Source organism: Ovis aries, chromosome 10 (genome assembly GCF_016772045.2).
Source record: "Ovis aries strain OAR_USU_Benz2616 breed Rambouillet chromosome 10, ARS-UI_Ramb_v3.0, whole genome shotgun sequence".
Lineage (NCBI taxonomy): Eukaryota > Metazoa > Chordata > Mammalia > Artiodactyla > Bovidae > Ovis > Ovis aries.
In genome coordinates this window covers 86,051,931-86,073,819 of record NC_056063.1, presented here as the reverse complement: position 1 = coordinate 86,073,819, position 21,889 = coordinate 86,051,931, and the positions used below count along the sequence as shown (strand labels likewise).

The 21,889-nt window shown below is 64.1% G+C and overlaps 1 protein-coding gene across 5 annotated transcripts; it reads right to left on the bottom strand.

The window, feature by feature from the left end:
- Positions 1 to 1,591: 1,591 nt before the first annotated feature.
- Positions 1,592 to 20,988, bottom strand: TFDP1 (transcription factor Dp-1). Of its 5 annotated transcripts, none has more exons than XM_060394243.1 (12): positions 20,860 to 20,988; positions 19,081 to 19,155; positions 11,664 to 11,730; positions 10,778 to 10,884; positions 8,367 to 8,488; positions 7,335 to 7,500; positions 6,900 to 7,043; positions 6,506 to 6,574; positions 6,166 to 6,317; positions 4,940 to 5,106; positions 4,249 to 4,327; positions 1,592 to 2,690 (listed from the first exon to the last, which is right to left on the bottom strand). In XM_060394243.1, the coding sequence occupies exons 2-12, from the start codon at positions 19,090 to 19,092 to the stop codon at positions 2,543 to 2,545; spliced, it is 1,233 nt and encodes a 410-aa protein (XP_060250226.1). In that variant the 5' UTR covers positions 19,093 to 19,155; positions 20,860 to 20,988; the 3' UTR covers positions 1,592 to 2,542. The 5 variants fall into 5 exon arrangements, with proteins under 5 accessions (XP_060250226.1, XP_027829629.1, XP_027829626.1 ...); XM_027973828.3 differs by lacking the exon at positions 20,860 to 20,988 and adding an exon at positions 19,897 to 20,042; XM_027973825.3 differs by lacking the exon at positions 20,860 to 20,988 and adding an exon at positions 20,017 to 20,042.
- Between the last annotated feature and the right edge of the window lie 901 nt (positions 20,989 to 21,889).

The following is a 21,889-nucleotide window of genomic DNA, read 5'->3' as shown; positions in this document are numbered from 1 at the left end:
GCCTGCCTCACCCACATGTGACCTGTCTCACCCACATAGCCCACCCTTGCCCGCTCGTGACTGTCCCTCACCCACACATGGCCCATCTCACCCACACGTGGCCCATCTCACCCACATGCGGCCTGCCTCCCCTGCACATGACCTGCTTCACCCACACGTGACTGTCCCTCACCCATGTGACCTGTCCTCACCCACACGTGGCCCGTCTTCACCCACTCGTGACCCACTCGTGACCCGTCATCACCCACTTGTGACCCGTCCTCACCCGCTCGTGACCCGGCCTCGCCCGCTCATGGTCCTGATGCTGTCTCTCCCTCTGCCGCATCCCTCAGCACACACGTCCATCACAGTCGGGATAATGGGATAAGCGCCCTCGCCCGCCCGTGCCCGCCCTCGCCCGCTTGTGTCCGGCAGACAGGACCGCTCGTGCCCGCCCTCGCCCGCTCGTGTCTGGGGGACAGGACCGCTTGAGTCCACACCTTGTACTGAACCTTCGCTCGTGACTTCAGGCAGCCTGAACAGAGCACTGGCCTTGCCCATCTTACCATCTCACTCTCTTTCTGAAAGTCAAAGCCTTAAGCTCTGTCTCAGCTCCTGTGATCAAGGAGGAAGTTGAGGACGGCTGGGCGGGCCACCTTACTGCAGGCCCATCACCTGCGAGGGCATCAGCCCCGTCCCTCCGCCCCAGCTTCCCCATGCTTCTGACCTTTTGGGGATGTGCCTGCAAAGGTCATGTTTCACGAGGATTCAAATGTTAAAGGTAGTGGTAATATTCATCTATCCTAGGTTGTGTCTCAGCTCAGTTCAGTCCAGACGCTCAGTCGTGTCCTACTCTCTGCGACCCCATGGACTGCAGCACACCAGGCCTCTTTCCATCACCAACTCATAGAGCTTACTCAAACCCATGTCCATTGAGTCGGTGATGCCATCCAGCCATCTCATCCTCTGTCGTCCCCTTCTCTTCCTGCCCCCAATCCCTCCCAGCATCGGGGTCTTTTCAAATGAGTCCGTTCTTCACATCAGGCGGCCAGAGTATTGGAGCTTCAGCTTCAGCATCAGTCCTTCCAGTCAATGTTCAGGACTGATTACATTTAGGTCACATCTTTTTTACGACCACATGGACTGCAGCCCACCAGGCTCCTCTGTCCATGGAATTCTCTAGGCAAAAACACTGGAGTGGGTTGCCATTTTATCCTCCAGGGGATCTTCCTGACCCATAGACAGAACCCATGTCTCCTGCATTGAAGGCGGATTCTTTACCACTGGGCCACCTGGGAGGCCCCAAGGTGATGAGTACAGTTCTTCCAAAAATAAGACAAGGAACAGACGCTCTCCCCACCACCAGCCACAGAGAGGAGGCACCACTTCGGCCATGTCCTAGGGACCACGTTCCTCACCCGCCCCCGGGGCAGTGCAGGAGAGGCTGGGGCCGTGGCGGGTCCTGCATCCACCGCAGGGCCCGCACCCCTTCCCTGCAGAGAAGGGCCTGGTGGGGGCAAACGAGCTCCAGAGAGCATCGCGAATCACAGGGACACGCAGCTTGTTTAAAATGCCCATGCGCACTTTATTAATAAAAACTAACAGTGCCAAGTTAAACAAGTCAAACAATTAAAGTCTCTTTATTCCACAAAATATTACAGAAAAGTTTATTTGTGTTCCAATAAAAAGACTATTATTTTAGAACAGGCAGCTAACAGCAACTGTGCCGTTAATGGTTCTTGGTGAATACATTTTAAAAGAGACTACTGCCTGTCCTGAAATTTCTTTTTTCTTTTTATAAAAAAAGAACTATTAAAAATGATTGACAAATTTTGAGTTAAAAAACTGTTAAAACATTCTCTATATTTAATTTCAACTTTATAATAGATTACAGGAAGATGCTTACGAAACAAATACAACATTTGTTTCAGTACATGTCTTAAGTGATAGACTTATAAGTATGTAAACAACTATATAATAAAAAGTCTCCAAACGCTGCCTGTAAGAAATCAGGCGAATCTTACCATAAGCAATAAACCCTCCAAGCCTCAGTTCCCACAGCTGCGCCAGCGTGGCAGTAAACAAAACAAACAGAAAACAAACAGGGGCCTTGCAATCCATCTGCTGCAACCCAGGGCAAACCCACAGTGTGAGCCCGATGGGGCCGCGCAGTCAATATAATTTAAGGGGACGAAGCCATAGTCACACGGCGAGACGCAGAGCCGGGCGCCGCCGGGCCCACGGTGCCCCCGGGCGCTGCGCTGGGCCCGGCGCTGCGCTGGGCCTGCCGGGCGGCGGGAAGGCAGCACAGCTTCTCCGGCAAACTCGGCAAACTCTGAGGGGGCGAGATGGACTCTGAACTTAAAGACAGCAAACGAAAACACAAAATCCGCAAGAGTAGAGGTCGTGCGTCGGTGTCAAACTCAGGCGGCTCGTCGGGACCCCCGGAGCACGGTGAGCGGCTCGTCAGAAGCGCCCTGAGCCCGGGGGTCGGCAAGCTCTTCTGGGAGGAGGGCGCGGAACGCAGGTCTCCCCCCGCGCGCTCCTGGCCGCGGGCGGCGGCTCAGTCTTCCTCCTCGTTCTCGTTGAAGTCCTCGTCATCCTCGTCGTCCTCGCCGACGCATGACACCGGCGTCTCCACCCGGGACCCGCTGTACTGCGACCCACTGGAGCTCGTGGCCAGCGCCCCGTCCGCGCCGTTGGCCAGGTCGCTGCAAGGACAGGGACGTCAGGGGCCACACAGCGGGCAGCACGGAACCCGCCTCTCCCAGGCTGAGCTCACCGTCACCCTGGCCCAGGACGACAGAGCGAGCGGCTTGAGCGGGCTCCTGTTTCTCAGCGCGCCAGGAACAGAAGCCCCGGCACACCAACCGAGACCCCGAGACCCTCCTCCAAACTCTGCCCGCCACGCCCTCCAGGGAGGAAAGGAGTGGGCCGTGTGAGGCACGTGTGTGCATTCACACACGTGCACACGGTTTTCCGACACTCTGCCTATTTCCCTTTTAGGAGAAAACCGCACGCAGGTGTCTTAATACCTTTTACTGGTGTTTACCGACACTGCCCAACAAAACCTAGGAGGTATCACGCTCTATGACAAAGTAACCCCGTATCTGGGAAACCCCCATCTAGCGACCACATCTGAAAGAGCGGAAAACAGGCTGAAGCTGCGGCTGCCTGCAGCCAGGAACCCCCCGAGTGCACGACCAGAGAGGGCGGCTCAGAACCGGGGCCCCAGTGTCAGCTTTCCTTCCGAAATGGTACCGGCTTTCATCTTGTTAAAAACACTGACAAGAGCCCGAAAGTTCATTAATAGAATTTCTTAAAGATGAAACTTTAGAAAATACCCAAATTCCACCTCCCGGAATAACCAGTGTTCAGATTTTACAGACTGGGCCACGCACAGTGGCAGATTCAGAATTTAAAACCAAACCAACCTCTGTCAAAACGCAACCAGGTGCAGGCACCCCGCGAGGGGCTGGGCGCTGGGACCCTCACAGGGAGCCTGCCCCTCCCTCGGGCGCACCGAGGCCGAGCTGGGGTCACGTGGAGGCCACACAGCACGGGGGCTGCCGAGCCTTCGAGGCAGGTGCACACAGGGTTTACTAGCCAACCCGGTTTTGTTGGACCTGCATGCTGCTGATTTCATGTGTTTGAGAAACAAGACATCCTTTACTGTTCAGAGTTGATATAGACACGTATGAGGCCCAACAGGAGACACCCAAGACCACTGTTCTGTCCATACTCACACGGAAATCACCTTATGCTTATCTTAAAAACCAGGAGGAACTCCGAGGCCTGACCCAGCCCTGCTCCGGGGGCCTGTGAGGTCACGGCTCAAACACACTTTGACTGAAATGATGAAAGTTCCTTCAACACGTAGAGCAATGCACGCAGTACACGGAAAAATAAGAAGGGGCAACGGGCACCACCACGTGTGCACTGCGACTTCAAGCGTTGAAAGAAAAGGGAAAAAACAGAGGGAGAAACAGCCTGACTGAGGCTGCCGGCCACGCAGTTCAGGCGGTTTTGCCGCCGCGGCACTGAATTACTTCAAAAGAAAATAAAATCCATGTACCCCTCCTGGTCTTTACAGGGAAACTCTCATCAGAACAAACAGCTTCTCTGCCCAGAGCACGAGCTCCGGACGACCCTGGGGCCCTGGTGTCCGCTGCGCAGGGAGCCCGGCTCCAAGCAGGACGGAGGCCGCTCACATGAGACCCCGGCTTCCCGCCGGGGAGGGTGGCCGCGCGGCTCTGGGGGCGCAGTTACCTGGCAGACAGCCGCGTGCCGTTAGACGTCGACACTGCCGACGCGACAAACACACCGCCGAGCGACCCCTGAGCCATTTCTGCAAAGAGGAAGAAAACGAGGCAAACGTCACGAAGCAGAGCCCACAGGGCGCTGAGACAGGGCCGATGGCTCCGGGCTGGGCACCCTCCGGAGAGGGGCGAAGACGGCACTGCAGGGCCGGGAAGGGACACGGCCTCCAGGAGACGGACGGGCCAAAGGGGGCCGGCTCCCGCGCCCCGCCTCCCGGCGGGACCCCGCCCCGCCTCCCGGACGCAACCCTCCCCTCCGCCCGGCCGGACCACCACGCCGACAGGTGGGCAGCAGGGGTCGGCGGGGCAGCCGCTGGCGTTGGGGGTCGGAGAGCAGGAGCTGCTTCACGGACGTCCTGCAGGGCTTGGGAGCCCCCAGGCCACCCAATGCGGGGCTCGTGAGGGAACCCACAACCAGGGGGGCACAGGGAGGCCTCTCCTCTCACCAGAGCGCCCCCCGCCGCTGCCAGGATCCCCAGCTTGGCCGGGGCGGGGGGGCAGCAGGACAGACTCCAGACACCTGCTCAGCTGCGAACCCTACAGGCAGCACCACCCCCCCGGAACCGCGAGCCCCCTCAGCCCCCGCCCCCCTTGCTTCTGCGCCTCCCGCGGGCAGGTGACCCCCCCCCCATGCCACTGGCCTGTCACATAAGGCTCCAGCGCCTTCGGCACCAAGCTCCTGGCCACCCTCAGGTCCTCGGGGGAGCAGCTGCCGGACTCCAGCCCGCAGGCCATGCCCATGCGCTTCAGCACCTCGATGTCATCATGAATCTCAAACGTGTTGTCGAAATTGAACAGGTACTCAAACCTGGAGGCGACGGTCACCGTCAGAAAAGCACCATATCCAGGACAGAGCCGACGCCTGACTTGGGGCCCCGAGCCCGCAAACCTTCCCCCGGCACACAACCCACCCATCGGAGGCAGCGACGCCACCGGGACAGGCCCCAGGTGCCGCCTGCCGTCCTGATGCGCCCCGCCGCCCTCCTTTCCAAGGAGCTGCACAGCCCGGGTAAGGAAACCCGCCAGTGAACTCCCTGGGAGCCGCGCCACGCGGCCTGTCAGACACGCAGCGCGGGCAGAGCAGGCCCCGCCCACGCAGCGGGGGGGGGGGGGGTGGCAGAACAGGCCCCACCCACGCAGGGGGGGGAGCAGAGCAGGCCCCGCCCACGCAGGGGGGGCAGAGCAGGCCCCACCCACGCTGGCGGGCAGAGCAAGCCCCGCCCATGCTCGTGGGCAGAGCAGGCCCCGCCCACACAGCGGGGGCAGAGCAGGCCCCGCCCACACATGGGGGGCAGAGTATGCCCCTCCCATGCAGCGGGGGCAGGGGGTGGGGGGGCAGAGCAGGCCCCGCCCACAGCGGGGGGGGGAGAGCAGACCTCTCCCACACAGCTGGGCAGAGCAGGCCCCTCCCACACGGCGGGGGCAGAGCAGGCTCCGCCCATGCAGCAGGGGGCAGAGTAGGCCCCGCCCAGGCTCGCGGGCAGAGCAGGCCCCGCCCACACAGCAGGGGGCAGAGTAGGCCCCGCCCACACATGGGGGGCAGAGTAGGCCCCTCCCATGCAGCGGGGGGAGGGGGTGCGGGGGCAGAGCAGGCCCCGCCCACACAGGGGGGGGAGCAGACCTCTCCCACACAGCTGGGCAGAGCAGGTCCCTCCCACACAGCGGGGGCAGAGCAGGCTCCGCCCATGCAGCAGGGGGCAGAGCAGGAGGCCCCACCCACGCTCGCGGGCAGAGCAGGCCCCGCCCACACAGCGGGGGGGGGTGGAGCAGGCCCCTCCCACACAGCGGGGCAGAGCAGGCCCCGCCCACGCCGGCGGGCACAGCAAGCCCCGCCCACACCCGTGGGCGGAGCCCCCCTCACGCCTACTTGTCGTTGGAGATGCTGCAGTCGATGACGGTCTTCTTGCTGGTGTTGACGATGATGAACGGCAGGTGGATGACCGAGTTGGGCGGGGGCGGCCGGCTGGCCTGCTGCTCCACCTGGCGGTTCCTCTGCACCAGGTTCTTGAAGGCGATTTGCTAAAAAAGACGCACAGTGGGCCCACGCTGAGGCCCGCGGCCACTGAACAGCTAACCTCCCCCTGGGCATCTGCCACGGCCCTGCCCAGCCCCAGCCAACACCGAGGAGGCTGGTCCCCCGAGAGGCCAGGGGAAGCACGCCCGGAACCGAGTGCCTGGAGGGCAGCCTCCGCGCAGGGGCCCCTAACCTGCAGGATGAGCTCCTGAAGCTGCGACTGCTTCTGCTTTATCCTTTCCAGCCTCCTCTGTCTCTCCACCTTCACAGATCAAACACCAAAACAAAACCATAGCGGTTCGTTTCCGAAGCATATTTTAAAATCCAAGGCAACACGGTCACCAAAGACACGAGCCCTGAGCCTGATAGGGGCCGGGGGCCAGAGGAGGCAGCTGCTGCCAGGCGTGCGGGCGGCTCCTCCGTCTCAGGACTGTGCCGCCTCCACCCGACTTCCGCTCCTCTGGGCGTGGAAACCCCCGCAGGCCAAGCGGGCCATCAGCCTCCAGCCCCGGGTCACCGCCAGGGGCAGCACAGAGGCGCCCGGCACTCCCAGGCCCGCCCAGCACCGCAGGGGGGCAGCCGGGCACCTCTAGACTCTGGCACTCCTGGGCGGAGTTGGTGGGCAGGCCGATCCACTTGATCTCCTTCTTCTCCTTGGAGATGATGTTCATCGCCATGAGCACGTTCAGCGCGTCGTACACGCGCCTCCGGATGTTCTTCTGATCGTAGGCCTGGCAGAGACGCGGGGGGTTCCCGACGGCCCAGGACCACGCGCACAGCGGCACGCGAGCCCCGGACACACCCGAGGCCACACGCTGCCCCCCCACCCCCCGCCCAGGGCGGCCCCCACACGGCCCACAGGAGCGAGCAGATGCCACAGGGATGCGACAGCTTCCCGGCACCAGCGGGTCAAGAAACATCCTTCCCAAGGGCTCCGGGGCCTCCGCACCCGCGGGAGGCGGCGGGGCGGCCTCTCCAGGGCTCCGGGGCCGCCTCCGCACCCGCCCGCCCGACGCGCTCACCGACTCGCTGGGCAGGATGTGGCTGTCGGCCGCGCTGAACTCGGCCACCAGCTCGTCGGCCACCTCGTTGTAGGACGTCGTCCCCTTGCGCTGCACCTTCTCGCACACCTTCATGGAGAAGTGCCGCAGCCCCTTCCCGTTCTTCTCTCCTTTCCGGTTGCGCTTCCTGCGGGACAGCGCGGAGCGGCCGCAGCCTCAGCTCGCAGCGCGGGCCGGCCACACCCGCGTCTGGGGGCCGGCTCGTGCCGCCAGGGGCCCCCATGGGCCATGCCCAACAGAGGAGGGGTGGGAGCCTGGCTCCGGCCCCCGTCCAGGGACCCCCCTCCAGGGACCCCCCTCCTTGAAAGGCTGCAGCACAAACTTCCACGGGGCTGCGCCCCACACGTCTCTTCAAGTCTAGGGGAAAGCAGGGCAGGACCCGGGACACGCAGGACTGGTGTCCAGATGCTACACGGTGCTTGGTAATAAACATCCTTGGCTGTGAGGAGCTACGGAAGTTTAGCTGCAAATTTCGGAATTTGGGGCGAACGCAGCTCTGCTGAGACGAGGCCACATGGCAGCTGGGAGGGAGACCCAACACCTGACCTTCTAAGTCGCCACATCAGGGGAAGGGCCACCCAGGTTCCCCACTGGGGGGTTTCGGGGACTGATGGTTGTTGCTTTAGAACGAGTAGCTTTTTGTCTTTAAGGACAGTCGCACAGCTGACCTCTGAGTAAAACTGTTTCACGTTACTTTGCTTTTGGAGGAAAAGATCCAGGCAACAGTGTGACCGCGGCACGGGGCTGCCCACAGCCACGTTTAGCAGCAGGGGAGAGGCTGGAAGACCCACCCGTTTCCTGGGGCTCCACAGACGGTACTTTCCAGCATGGACAGTGCGCTTAGAGGCCGGAGCCCAGCCCTCAGTGGAGCCAGGGCGGCTGCCCACGGCCTGGCCTCTCGAGGGCCCGCGGGGCCACTGCCGGCTCCTCCGGCACGCTGGTGCCCACGCGCGCACAGAGGCTGGGTGGGGGGTGTTCCAGGCAAGTGCTCACCCAGCAGACCAAGGAGAGGGCTCTGAAGGCTGGTTCTGGGAGACGAAGTGAGTGTTCGGGGTGTGTGGGCTGCCTACCACGATAGTGTTTGGCGCTGCAGGCCTCTGAGGTGTACCAATCACCTACAGTCAAAAGAGACAATTCAGAACAGTCAGAATCTCCCACGCATGACACTGCCGCCTCATCAGTTCCTGTAACCTACAGCCGCCGCTGAGTGTCGTTAACCAGAGGCTGGAGGAGGGTCCCGAGAGCCCCCGGAGCCCTGGCTGCCTTCCGCCTGCTGCACACAGGTGGCTGGAGACAGCTCTGAGACCCGCATGCCCCACTTTCACCTCCTTCCCCCGCAACCCAGAGATGAGACTCTGCTTCACTGGGGCAGCAACGAGCCCCGGAGACGAAGAGGAAAAGAACCCAGGGCCAGTGGGGCTCACTGCGGCGACCCCAGCACCCGCTCACCCACGCAGGGAGCCCTGGGCACCCTGGCCAGCGCAGGGCGGGGGTGGGGTGCAGCGCCACCGGGGCAGAGGCAGGCGCCCACTGCTCGGGCACAGACACGCAGCCCAGAAGCCCTGCCCTGTGGCCCCGCGTTCACAGGGCATGCACACACCGCCTCATCCAGCCAAGCAGGAGCTCGGCTCCCCAGGGACTCGTGCCTGAGCCCAGAAACCACTCAGAAGCAGTGCTTCCTGGTGACCGGCGTGGGAGGCCCAGGCCCCCCGCGCTGGCGGTGGAGGGCGGGCCACGGCTGTGCTATTTTAAGCTGGATGCTCCCCCTGGTCCGCTGCTTAGCAGGATAAGGGCTACCTGCCGCAGCGCTGATACAGCTGACCTGGCACTTTGCAAATCACCCCTAAGCCCAGGTCACCTATGAATATCAGCGATCCAGACCATGGAAGGGAAAACAGCTCAGCTGAGTCCCAGTCTCTTAATCCACGTTCCCAATGATCAAAGCATCACCAGCGTTTCACTCTCATTCAAGAGATATGAAATCAAACAGCGTGTGTTCTAGAAAGTGATCAAACGGCACCTGTGTCCCAGACTGGACCAGGGTGGACGGCAAGAATCCCCAGAGCCGAGGCCTCGAGAGTGAGTGCTGAGGAGGCCCCGGGTCACGGCTCATCTCCTCGAGAGCCGTCCCTCCAGCGCTCAGGAAAACGGGCTCGGGACGGCGCGCCGCCCACGGCCAGGCTTGCCGACCCCCTGCCTTGGTCCCTGGCCCCCCGCTGGGGCCTGCTCCCCGCCCACCCGGAGAACACCCCCCTCAGCCACAGCTGCCCTGCAGGGAGAGCAGGTGCCCACTGGCTGTGCATTCCCAAGGCGGCCTTCCTGGACCACACGGGACATGGGGGCGGGCAGGGCACCCCATGCCCGTGGGCGGTACCTCAGCCTCACAGAGGGCCCTGTGGGTGCTCATTCCACCCTCACACCCTGATTTCCACTGCTTTCCACCGACCTCCTGTGAGAACCCCCAGCTCTCTGTGCCCAGCCGGAGAGGCACCGGGGTGTGGGGAAGATCGTGCCGGCTGATGAGCTCGGCCTGAGCCGGCTCTGGGAAGCCGTGGGGGAGCGTCCGCTAAGGGGCTGAAGGTCGGGACACCGACAGGAACCTCCGTGTCACTCCTGCTCCCTCTATTTAAACTGGAAACAGCACGAGAGCTGTCCCTACGCTCCCCGAGCCACTCTCAGCTGTGACTCTGCTATGAAACAACACACAGCACCTACAAAATAAGACGACGTGAATTATAGCTTCCATCAGAAAGACGTTCACTGACTGTGATGTTCCAGGAAGGCCCCAGCCTCCACGCACTACGTGGAGTGTTGCAGCAAAGCTGCTGAGCCAACGCGGTCACCGTCACAGTGGGGCTGAGCGACAGGCCGTCACGCACCTGCCGGGGGGCCAGGCCACAGGCGCGGGTGGGACACGAACGCCCCACCGCTCATGGCCACGGGTCGCATCAGGAAGAGGCCGTCGAGCCTGCAGGCAGGAGCTGGCGGGGCTCCTGGGGGGCACCGGGCGAGGCCCCGGGAGTCTGACCCCTCCCGCCAACCAGGAAGGCCAGAGCAGCCACGGCCCGCATCCGCAGAGCCCCGATCCCACAAGAGGCTGGCCCGGTGCCAGCCCCGCATCCGCAAGCCCCAAATCACGAAAGGCTGGCCCAGTGCCAGCCCTGCGTCTGCAAGCCCTGAACCCATGAGAGGCTGGTCCAGTGTCAGCCCCACGTCCCGGGCAGGCAACCAGCCCCGGCCAGGAGCAGCCGGCCCACCCGAGGGCATGCACCGCCCACAGGCCCCACGAGGGCAGAGGCAGGAGCGGCTGGGAAGCCGCAGGCAGGCAGCCCCGCGCCGGGGACGCCCGGCACCGGCCCCGCACCCGAGACCGTGGCCTTGGACGGCAAGCCTCCCGGCCTTACCACTTGCTGCGAGATGTTGACGTTGGACTGTCCAAAGGTCTTTGGCAGGAGCTGCTTCCCGAGAGAGTTCACTGTGGAGGGGTGGACAGCAACCAAGGACACCACGCCTGCAACGCGAGAGGCGCCGTCACAGCGGCCCTGAGGCCGGCCCAAGGCATCTGCGGCAGCCGAGCGCTGCTCGGGCCACCCTCCTGCCCTGGGCCCCATCCGACCCACAGGCGGCTGCAGGCACCTCGGCCGAGCCTGACTCCCAAACCTGGCAGCTGCGCCCACACCGCCCTCTCCCGACCACAGGCCCTGGCGTACACCAGGCCCTCGCATGCAGGCCTCAGGGCTCCACTGCACCCCGGCTGCCCCCAGCCTGCCCAAACCCCGTGGGCTGCCTGCCCCCCGACAGAATGTTCTGGTGGGACCACAGGACCCGGCGCTCACAGCTCTGATTCTCAGACAACTTCAGCTGGAACTGAGTGCGCCTGGACACGTCCCTGCGTGTCTGCAGATGGGCGCAGGCTCACAGGCTTCTCCTCCTGCAGCACGTTCCTGCCCAGGAGGAGCGACCGCGAGGACACTGGCCCCACACTCGGACACCTGGACGCACAGCCGAGGGACAGACACCTTCCCGCACTCACTGCAGACAGAACCGCGCACACGGGCCCCTGCCGCTCTCGGGCGCCGGGGGTCCCGGCAGGGTGCACAGGGCGGCCCTGGGACGGGGGGAAGGCGTGCCCAGTGCCACGCTCACGGCCTCGCACGCTTCCACTTGCCCTGGCTCTCCACACACAGCAAGCACTACAAGCCAGGTAGACGCAGCCGCTGAGCCCAGGCCCCCGGGACGTCGGGGACCCAGAGACACACGGCAGGGGTGGGCCCAGCCGGGCGCCCTTACCTTTCCCAGGACTGAGGTTCTGGTCGATGAAGACCTTGAGTTCCCCGTTGGCTTCAATTAGACCGGCCTGCGGGGACAACAACCCAGTGAGACGGCGTCGGCCGAGCTGCCGCCGAGCAAGCGGGCACCCACCGAGACTGGCTGCGCCACCTGGGGAACAACAGCTGCCTCCGCCTTTAAGCTCGGCCCTTGGGACAATGCGACAGTGCTCTCGTCACCAAACTGCACGCCCTTTCACCAGTCACATCTGAGGTCGGCGAGGGGGACCGCGGGGGGACCGCTGGGGCAGCAGACTGGTGCTTTGGCCTGAGCACAGGGCTCCAGCTAGCTCAGAGCCGGACACGCAGGCGCCCCGGTCCCCGGGACGGACCACGCCCCCCAGCCGTGCCCAGCCGCCGCCCCTCGGGGAGCCCCGGCTCGATCAGAGCGCTGGACACACGGGCGCCCTGACCCCGGGACGGACCACGCCCCCAGGCCGTGCCCAGCCACTGCCCCTCGGGGAGCCCCGGCTTGATCAGAGAGCTGGAGACGCGGGCGCCCTGACCCCAGGACAGACCACGCCCCCCAGCGCAGCAGGCCTCGGGCCCTCTAGGCCCTGCCCCACCACCCACAGGCGCGCCTACGCGGCAGCCAGGACTGGGGTGGGGGGCACGGAGGGAGACGGGGCAGGCTCCCTGCTTCACCCCCAAAGCTCTGGGCTGACTTAGACGGTTGGTTTAGCACAAGACATTTTCACTCAAACCCTGATCTTTCTGAAAAGCAAAGGAGACAAGAGAGAGAGATGACCCCTGCCAGGCCCTCAAGCCTAATCCCAGGAAGCACAAGGCCAGGTGGCGTGGGGCAGCACAGACCCGCCCGGGCCTTGGCCATGCTGCATCAGGACGGAGGGGCCGGGGGCGCACAGACACCTGGAGGTCGCCTGCTCCCAAGGCCGAACGCCAGCTGTGAACTCGGGCGTGCTCTCCAGAGCTTAGCCCGAAATGATGGTGCACTTGCCCCTCGTGCTGAAGGATGACGAAGGCCACGTGAACGTCCTTAATTCCTGGGGTGCGAGTCTAGAGGAAGCCACTGCTCGATGGGGACATTCAGCTCACAAAGAGACACATCCAGCCTCCAAACCAAAGACCGACTGAAACCGAAACCAGCTTGAAACTTCGCCCGTCAGGCGGCGCGGCTTCGTGGGTTCTTAAGTCATCATCAAGTTTGGTGCTGAGATCGGGGCGTTAAGACGGGTGGAAGCAGCTGTGGCTGGCACGCCCATCTGGGGAAGCCATCTGGGCACGTCTCAGACGCCGTGCCCGCCTCTGCGGGTGTCCACGCGCGGCCGGGGCAGCTGCTCCACTGAGGACCCAGAGTGGGTTATCGATGTGCCCTTGTGCCAGCGTGAGACACCCCTCGGCTCTGGCCTGGCCGCGAGGGACCAGCAGGGGGGATGTGGCGAGCTAACCCCTCCTCCAGGACTCTCTCGAGACGGGTGCCTCAGGCCACCACTCAGCGGTTTCCCTTCTAAACACCCACTCGTGCCGCTTGTATCCGTTACTGAAACCGTGGGGAAAACTGGAAACAATCTGCAAGGCCGAATTCGGGGTCTCCAGATGTCCTCCACCCTACAGAGGTCAAAGCCGGCATGGCGGGCCACAGCTCACGCGGCACACGCACTCGGGCGGGCCTCTCACCAAGGGCTGGTGCTCCACGCCAGGGGCCCGGGGCCCACACACGTGCTCCAGTTTTGCAAGACGAGTTTAGGGAGAAGGTCTCGTTTTTCATTATTTCCCGTCTTAGCTCGCTTTTTGTGACTGACCACCTATGATTTCCCAACAGACCAAATAAACACGCAGCTGCCGAACACGAGGCAGAAGGAACAAGTGAGTGGATCAGGACAGCAACAGCGCAGGGGCGGGCGGCTCGGGGCGCCGCCCGCAGGGAGCGCGCCTGCACCACGGACGACCGCGGCCACCCCGAGAGGGGCGACACAGGCTCCCAGCAACTGCTCTCAGACGGGCCGGCAGGACACTCTGCTCTCCCATTCTCCTGCGTTTTCTATTCAGGTACAACTCACGCCACGTTTACAGCCGCAAGAAACGCTCCTCAAACTGTTTAAGCAGCTCACATTCGCTCCTCGTGGAAGCTTTGCTGAATGGAAAATCCGAGGTCGGAGATGGAAAGCTGCGGGGTGACACCGTCAACCAACACAGGAGACTCCCTGCTGAGGCAGGCACGCGACGCCAGGACACTCCTGAGGGGCCAGGACTCTCCCAAGGGGCCAGCACACTCCCGAGGCGCCAGGACACCCGCACCTATCAGCGGGCCGGGGAGGCCCAGGAGGTTGGCCTGAGGGGCCAGCACACCCTCACCTGTCTCTGGGGCAGGGAGGCCCAGGAGGCCAGGCTCAAGGGGTTGGCTCTCCTGTCTCGGGGGTGGGGAGGCCCAGGAGGTCAGCCCTAGGGGCTGGCTCTCCTGTCTCGGGGGCGGGGAGGCCCAAGAGGGTAGCCTGAGGGGCCAGCACGCCCTCTCCTGTCTCTGGGGCAGGGAGCCCCAGGAGGTCGGCCCGAGGGGCCAGCACGCCCTCACCTGTCTCCGGGGCGGGGAGGCCCAGGAGCTCGGCCCGAGGGTTTGGCTCTCCTGCCTCCTGTCGCCCCTGGTCTGCAGGCAGAGGCCCCCCGAGGTCTGTCCAGCGCTGCTCCCCGGCCCCAACCCAGGTCCCCAGCAGCACGCGCCTGGCAGGCAGGACCCGGGACATGGGTATCAGAGGCGCTGTGTTTGCGAGCCCAGCAGATGGCCAGGGTTTGCTGTTTCAGACCAGAATCCCCTTTATAACTGGATCCCGGGAAACAGGAGCCCGACGGCCAACGTCCTGAGGCAACAACAGGGGCTGAGAGAGAGAGACCAGCTTCACACTGGACCCTCAGAGCCACACACAGCGCCTCAGCTCAAAGCCTGGACGGGCCACGGCCAGGGCGCCCCAGCAGTCCGCTCCCGCCAGGCCCTCGGTGCTGACAGACGCTGGCGGCAGGCGGCCGTCTGACGGAGGGGCCCAGGGATGTTCCACCTCTGCCTGGGCCGAGGCAGCACCAGCCCCAGAGGCCTGGCCCTCACACAGGGAGTGACCCCAGGGCTGTGGCCCCAGCCCAGCCCCATCTAACAAACAGCACAAAACCGCAGAGAGAGGAGCCAGGCCTGGAGTCTGAGCAAGAGCCGTCTTCTGCTCGTTCTATGCTGGAGCAAAGCGAGACTCAGTCAGCAACAGAGAGAACAGCTTTAACAAGGGGGCTGTGTGTGGAGAACAGCCCCGGGGTCACGCTGCGCCAGGCTGGGCCCCCCGAGCCCTGGGAGCTCCCTCAGCCCAGGGACGGGGCCGGGCGGCGCCTGACAGTCAGGACACGGACAGCACCAGGTGCGACACGCCAGGCGCTCCAGGACCGCACTCACCACCAAGCCGTGACTTCCTGCTGTTCACACAGCAGAAAAAAAAGCTCAAACACGAAACCTGTCACAAGAACAAGCACATGGGTGCTGCCTCGGTGCTCAGCGGCGCTGGCTGGGTGTTCTCACTCGGGCCTCAGGCGGGAAGGAAAGGGCTGCTCAGCACCCGGCTGGCTCAGCCCGGCAAGGCCTGGGTACCAAGCACGTGCCCGCTGCCCCGGCCCCTGGAAAGCGACACGCAGGACGTGTGTTTTAGACAAGCTTGCTAAACCAGACCTCGGGAGCTCAGGCTCGGCACAGTTTCTTTGGGTTTCCTGCCCTCAACAGCATGATCCAGGGACGTTACCATGAACTCGGAACACCATGGGCAGCCACAGAGCAGCTACAACCGTGACCCACTGGCCAGCTCGGGACTGAGCCAGGCTCTCCCGCCAGCATGAGGCCAGCCCAGCTCCCACAGCCGAGGGAGAGGGAGGCACGGGAGAGTCCTGGAGCATCTGTGCAGAAGCAGGCCTGTGACTCCACACAGCAACCGCCCCTGCTCACTACAGAGCAGTGCGACACTGGATGAGGACGAGGACGGGTCCTCCCGGGGGCACGGCGGCCCTGCACCTCCTCCCCTGAGAGCTGAGGGCTGTCACAGGCTCCCCGATGGCCCTCCGGCCAATTCCAGACAACCAGAGCCACAGTCACAGAGGCCAAGGACTCCCAGTCACTCATGGGGCCAGACTGGAGGTGGGGACAGCCCAGGCAGGGGCACGTGAGCACCACACGCTCCGCACACACACCCGTGCACACACCCAGCACACACGTGAACACACATGCTCGGCACACACATATGCCCAGTCACGTGTGTACACAGTAACTACCCGCATGCACACGTACACACATGCTCGGCACACAGGCACACGTACCGAACACATTTGGGTGCACACGTGCTTGGCACACGTGCTTGGCACACACACACAAACCCAGTGCGCACACGTGTACACTCAGCACACGTATACACATCCAACACACGTGTACACACAGCACGCACCCAGCACACACATGTGACACGCTTGGTACACATATTTACACACATGCTCGGCACACGTGCACACACCCAGCGTGTGCACACATTGCACACACATGCTCAGCACGCACACATACTTACACATGCTCAGCAGACACGTGCACACACACACGCACACGCACGCACATGCTCAGTGCACATCAGACGCCGTCCCCCTGTGCGTCACACAACTGTGGCGTTCAGTGCAGGGTGTATCTGATAGTGAGGGGTGCCCCTGTCAGATGGAAATCCGTGCCTGCATTTCCACCCCAGGAGCGTCCCGCACACTGAAAACCCCCCGATCACGATCTTCTCACCAGACCCAAGGTACAAAATAAAACCCGCAGACATCCACTTCCGTAACCACGTGTTCACTCACCAGGGCAACAGGTTCCCGTGGGGGAGGGAACAGGCACCCCCGGACGGCGGGCCCAGTGCCACAGTCGCCCACCCGCAGGCCTCGCTGACCTGGGGGTCTCACTGCAAGATTCCAGGAACTACCCCACATGCGCACGAAAGACAGCCCCCAGGCTCCAAGGTGAGTCCCACAAACCAGGGCCGAGGGCCTGGGGGCAGTGACGGGCCAGGGGGCAGTGACGGGCCAGGGGGCAGTGACGGGCCAGGGAGTGAAGGACGCGCTGAGACCCACTTTTCAAAGGGAATGCGGCGGCGAACCCTGAGGCATCGGGCTCTGTCCCCATCACGGGAAACGGTTAGACACAGGAATGGCAGTGTCCCGTCCGCGCGTCTCTGTAAACAGACTCACGCCTCTCTGAGCGCTAGAAACAGCAGCTCCAGGACAGGTGGCGGCTCAGAGCTCAAGCACGGCCCCACCTCACCCTCCAAGTTCAGGGGAAGAGCACGCTGCTTCCTTGACTCGGGCCCACCCTGCCCACCACCACTCCTGCAGACCCCACACCCCCCAGCGAGGCAGACGGAGCAGGGTTCTGAGCCCGATGCCTGGAACAGGGCAGGAGCATCTCCAGCTCGCTGGGGAGACCTGCCTGCCCCACGGGGATGCCCAACACCGCCCCTCCCCGGCCCCTCAACCTCCTCCACTGGGACCCCCAGTATCAACTCCAGCCCCCCAGGCCCCAACAGTCCCCACGGAGCCCCCAGAGCTCTGCCCCCATGCCCTGGCATCCCAGCCCACCAACTTCACGTCAAGGGGCTTCGACTTACATCTGAGACCACTGTTAGGCCCTATGACCTAAGTCAACACTGGCTGCAGAGTCATCTTCCCAGACTCAAACGTCACACGCGCCTTAGACACAGACGGCAGGAGAGAGAGCCGGCTGCGACCACCAGCCCAGCTGAGACCTGGCTCCAGTACACCGACAGCTCAGCTCAGCACAGGCGCAGCCACCTCACCTGCGCCCCACTCTCAGGCCGGTATCACCTACTCCAGAGGCACCTCCCTGCCCCACGGCAGACGGGCCGTGTCACCCCACCCACCACTGGACCACCTGCGCTCCAGGAGGCTGCATCTCCAGGAGGGACCGAGGACAAGGTCGCTGGGCAGCGCTTTTCCTGCAGCCGGGCGGGGCAACAACCATCCGCCCTGATACCCCCCAGGTGCCTCGGAGGAGTCAGAACCCTCGGGGGTTCACACGGCAAAGCAGGCAAGCCAGGCCGCCGCCCGGCCTTCATCCTGGGGCAAACAGAGCGGAGGACCCAGCGGGACCGTGGACTCTCAGAGATAGTGTCACCCCCACGGCACACGCAGCCTACGACTTTCACCACAGACACGCCACCCGGGAGGCCGAGCTCACCCCACAAAAGGGCTCCAAGTGTGCCATTCCGGCCCTACAGACACGGACACGCTGTGCCTCAGGCTGTATTTCCAACTCCATGCAACTGATGAGTAAATAAGTAAACAGCCTCTCTTCCCGACATTCACAGAACAGCATGTTCCGAGAAACACCGGCAGACAGAGCTGGGGTTTCAGGGACCTTCACTGATGCTACCAAGGTTAGGATGGAGCGCCACGGCCCATGAAGTCAGCTCTGCGTGGAGGCCTAAAAGCCTATTTCTTGCAAAATGCGAAAAAGTTTACTCACGATGTTCTATGGGTTCACAACAAATGTAAACAAAGCAGAATTGTTCACATTCTGTTTATCACATTTCATTTTTTTCTGAGAAAAACAGTTGCCAAGTCCAGTGCTGAGCGTCTTCATGGGTGGAAGCTGAACTAACTCCCGGGGGGCACACAAAGCAGCTGCTCAGGGAGGCTCGCCAGCCCCGCGCCTCCACAGGCAGGGGGTCCTCTCACAGAGCCCTGGCTGATTCACAAGTCAGCCAGCCTCCAAGAGACCCAGGAGCGTGGCGGCGGCCAGCCTCCAACCAGCCTCCAAGAGACCCAGGGGCCGGCGGCGGCCAGCCTCCAACCAGCCTCCAAGAGACCCAGGGGCCGGCGGCGGCCAGCCTCCAACCAGCCTCCAAGAGACCCAGGGGCCGGCGGCGGCCAGCCTCCAACCAGCCTCCAAGAGACCCAGGAGCCGGCGGCGGCCAGCCTCGAGACGCAGCCTCCAAGAGACCCAGGAGCGTGGCGTCGGCCAGCCTCCAACCAGCCTCCAAGAGACCCAGGAGCCGGCGGCGGCCAGCCTCGAGACGCAGCCTCCAAGAGACCCAGGAGCGTGGCGTCGGCCAGCCTCCAACCAGCCTCCAAGAGACCCAGGGGCCGGCGGCGGCCAGCCTCGAGACACAGCCTCCACCGCTCAGGCCTGCGTGGCCCAGGCAGAGGCCAGCATGGCTCAGGCCGCGCGCAGCGCCACCGGCTGTCCCCGCCTCCTCACCTTTACTGTGTCTCTTTGCTGGAAAGGTCTGAACACCGACAGGCCCGCAGTTTATGTGTGGTCATTCTGAAACAAGGTGGGGAGTGACCGAGAACGCAGTGCTGGGCAAACATCGGTCCAGCACAAAGCAGACACACGTACTCACATCTTTTGCCATGTTACCAGTTCCGTGAAATCGATGCTAGTAACGGTCACCCTCCAGAAAAGAAAAATGGTTTTCCTGGTAAAAAGAAGGAGAGGGGAGTCATGAGCCAGGCTGAAACGAGAAGCTGACACCGCCACCGTCCCCTCAGCATCACCACCCATCTAAGCGGCAGGAGTCCCTTCCTCTCCAAGCCCTCGCTCCGTCCCGGGGCGGGGGGTGCGGGGGGCGGCCCAGAAACGCCCCCCGCCCGGGCACTCTAAAGTCATCTCAGGCAGGGAAGCGTCCACAACCCGGCTGCCCGCCGGCCTCCCCGAGGCGCACAAAGACCCGGCGTGGACCAGCCTGGCACCGCGGCCCGATGCCCCCCCCCCACCCCACCCGGAGCGGCCCCGCGCGCACGCGCTCCCCGCGGACGCCCCCGGGGCCCACCCGCGACCACCGGCCGACCGGTAACTCTGACAGGTGGGCGTCCGGGGCCGCGGCCTCCGGCCTGGCGCTAGGCCGCGGCCGCCTCCCGCGAGCGCCCCCCGCGCGCCGCGGCCGGCAGCCGGCGGGCAGGTGGGGCCCGCGCCCCGTCCTCGGCCCCCGGCCCCGCGCGCCCGCCCCGCCCCGACCCCCGCCCGGCGCGCGCGCCGCTCCGCCCGGAGGCTGCGCGCAGGCCCCGCCCGCGCCCCGGCCCGCGCCCCCCGCGGGGGTCACCGGGGCGCCCCGGCGGCGGGCCCGGCGCGCGGGGGGCCCGGGGCGCACGCGGCGCGGGGCGGGGGCGGCGCGGCCGGGCGCCCGGCGCGCGCCCCTGGGGACCCCGGCCCGCCGCACCTGGCGGGCGGGCGGCGCGGGCGGCGGGCGCGCAGCCGCGGGCGGCGGGCGGGGGGCGGCGGGCCCGGCGGCGCTCGGCCGGGGTCCCTGCCCTGCCGAGGCGCCGGGCGCGGGGCTCACCCTGCGAGCGTCGGGCGGCGTGACGTGCGCGGCGCGGTGACGTGGGCGGCGGCCCGGCTCCCGCAGCGCGCCTGCGCGCCTTTTCGCGCCTTCGGCGCCCTCCTCCTCCTCCTCCTCCTCCTCCTCCTCCCCCCCCCCGCCCCCCACTCTCCTCCCGCCGGGCGGCCCGCGCTTGGAGGAGATGAGCTGCTCCGGCGCGTGCCCGCGTGTGCGCGCGTGCCCGCGTGTGCGCGCGCGCCGGCTGCGGATGGAGAGGAGGGCCTGGCCCGGGACTCCGCGGTGCGCGTGCGGGGGAGCTGAGTCAGGGATGTGTGCACACGTGCGCACACGGGGCACAGGGATGGGGGTGCGCGTGCGTGTGTGTGCACCCTGGGGATAGGAACTGGGACGTGTGCACCTGTGCGCACACGGGGACCGAGGCCTGGTGTGTGTGGACGTGCATGCTCCTGGGCGTCACGGGCTGGGGGTGTGTGCGCACTCCGTCGGCACTTGGGAACCAGTGGAAGGTGTGGAGATGAGTGTGTACACACACGGGGCCAGGGATGGGGGTGCGCGTGCGTGTGTGCACAGCCAGTAGTAGCGGATGGATGCGAGAGTGTGCACAGAGGCCAGAAGTGTGTGTGTGCGCGCGCGCGTGCAGATGTGCGCACTCGGGGGAGCGGGCTCGAGTAGCGCACAGTGAGTGTGCTCTTGGAGGAGCAAGGCAGGCTGGAGTTGTGCCCGCAGGCGTGTTTGAGCGGGTGCATGTGTGTGCACAGGAAGAGGAGGTCGGGTGTGTGCTCGTGCAGATGCTCGGAGGTGACAGCGTGTGCACGCGCAGTGCCCTGTCCGCCGAGTGCTCACCTGTTCCTGCCCAGCCCGAGGTCTCCACGCCCACGCCCGGCCTCTGCCCAGGCTCTGAGTCTTCTGGACGGAAGGGTGCCGGCCTGCTCCTTATCACCAGGTGGCCTGGGCTGAGTGGAGTCTGACCCTGGAGACTTGCCCCCGGCGGTTCACCATCAGCCCAGCCAGGGCAGGCGGGGCGTGGGGGCCGAGTCCAGAGTTCATGGGGCACAGAGGACTTGAGCTATCGCCTTACACGCTGCCTGGGACGGTTCCACAGTTTAACCACTTTCAACCTGCTTCTCTGGCAAGCCACTCCAGTCTTGAACTCTTACCCTTAATTAGCGTTGGTTTCTTGAAAAGCAGGAATCTTCCCATTCTTCCTGCTGATCGGTATGCTTTCTACACTTAGAGCAACAGGGGTGATGAAGACCCGGCGGGAGGAGTGGGGAGTAAAAGGCTTCGGAGGGACCGTCCTCTGTCCCTGCAGGCTGGACACCTCTGCCTCCCTGTGGAGAAACATGCATAGCTCCCCACTGGGAGGGCTGTGGTGCCTGCACCTCCCACCCCGTTCTGTTTCTCAGAAAGTCTGTGTTCCTCACCCCACTGCTCTTTCCAAGAAATTCCGTCTTTCTCACTGTGTTGGAGTCTTCACCCCCATGTGGCAGCCAGAAGCCGCTCCCTGGGGCTCAGGTGCACAGACGGACAAGCCTCTGGGTGAGGGCTGGGTGCTTGGAGAGAGGAGAAACACAGGATCAGAGTCCGAACCCGAGTCCTCTCCCCACAGATTCGAGAGTCCAGTCATTGACCAGTATTTACAGGGGATAACTAGCTCTCATATTCAAAATCATTTCTGCACAGAAATCACTCGTGAAACACTCTGAGCTCGCTAGCGCTGCCGCAGCATTGAAACAAACCTCTGGCTTTCTCGGAACCTCTGCCTTTATAGTCAGTTACCCTACAGAACGCCTGTACCTCTGTTGAAAGGTGACAACGTAATTTTGGTTGAAGATCCAAATGTTTTTGGCCACATCTCGCCTTGAAACCCCTA

Coding starts and splice junctions, on each gene's coding strand:
- TFDP1 (XM_060394243.1), bottom strand. Junction 7,044..7,334: donor ACATCCTGCCCAGCGAGTCG/GTGAGCGCGTCG, acceptor CGTCTCTGCCAG/GCCTACGATCAGAAGAACAT. Junction 2,691..4,248: donor GGCACGCGGCTGTCTGCCAG/GTAACTGCGCCC, acceptor CTGTCCTTGCAG/CGACCTGGCCAACGGCGCGG.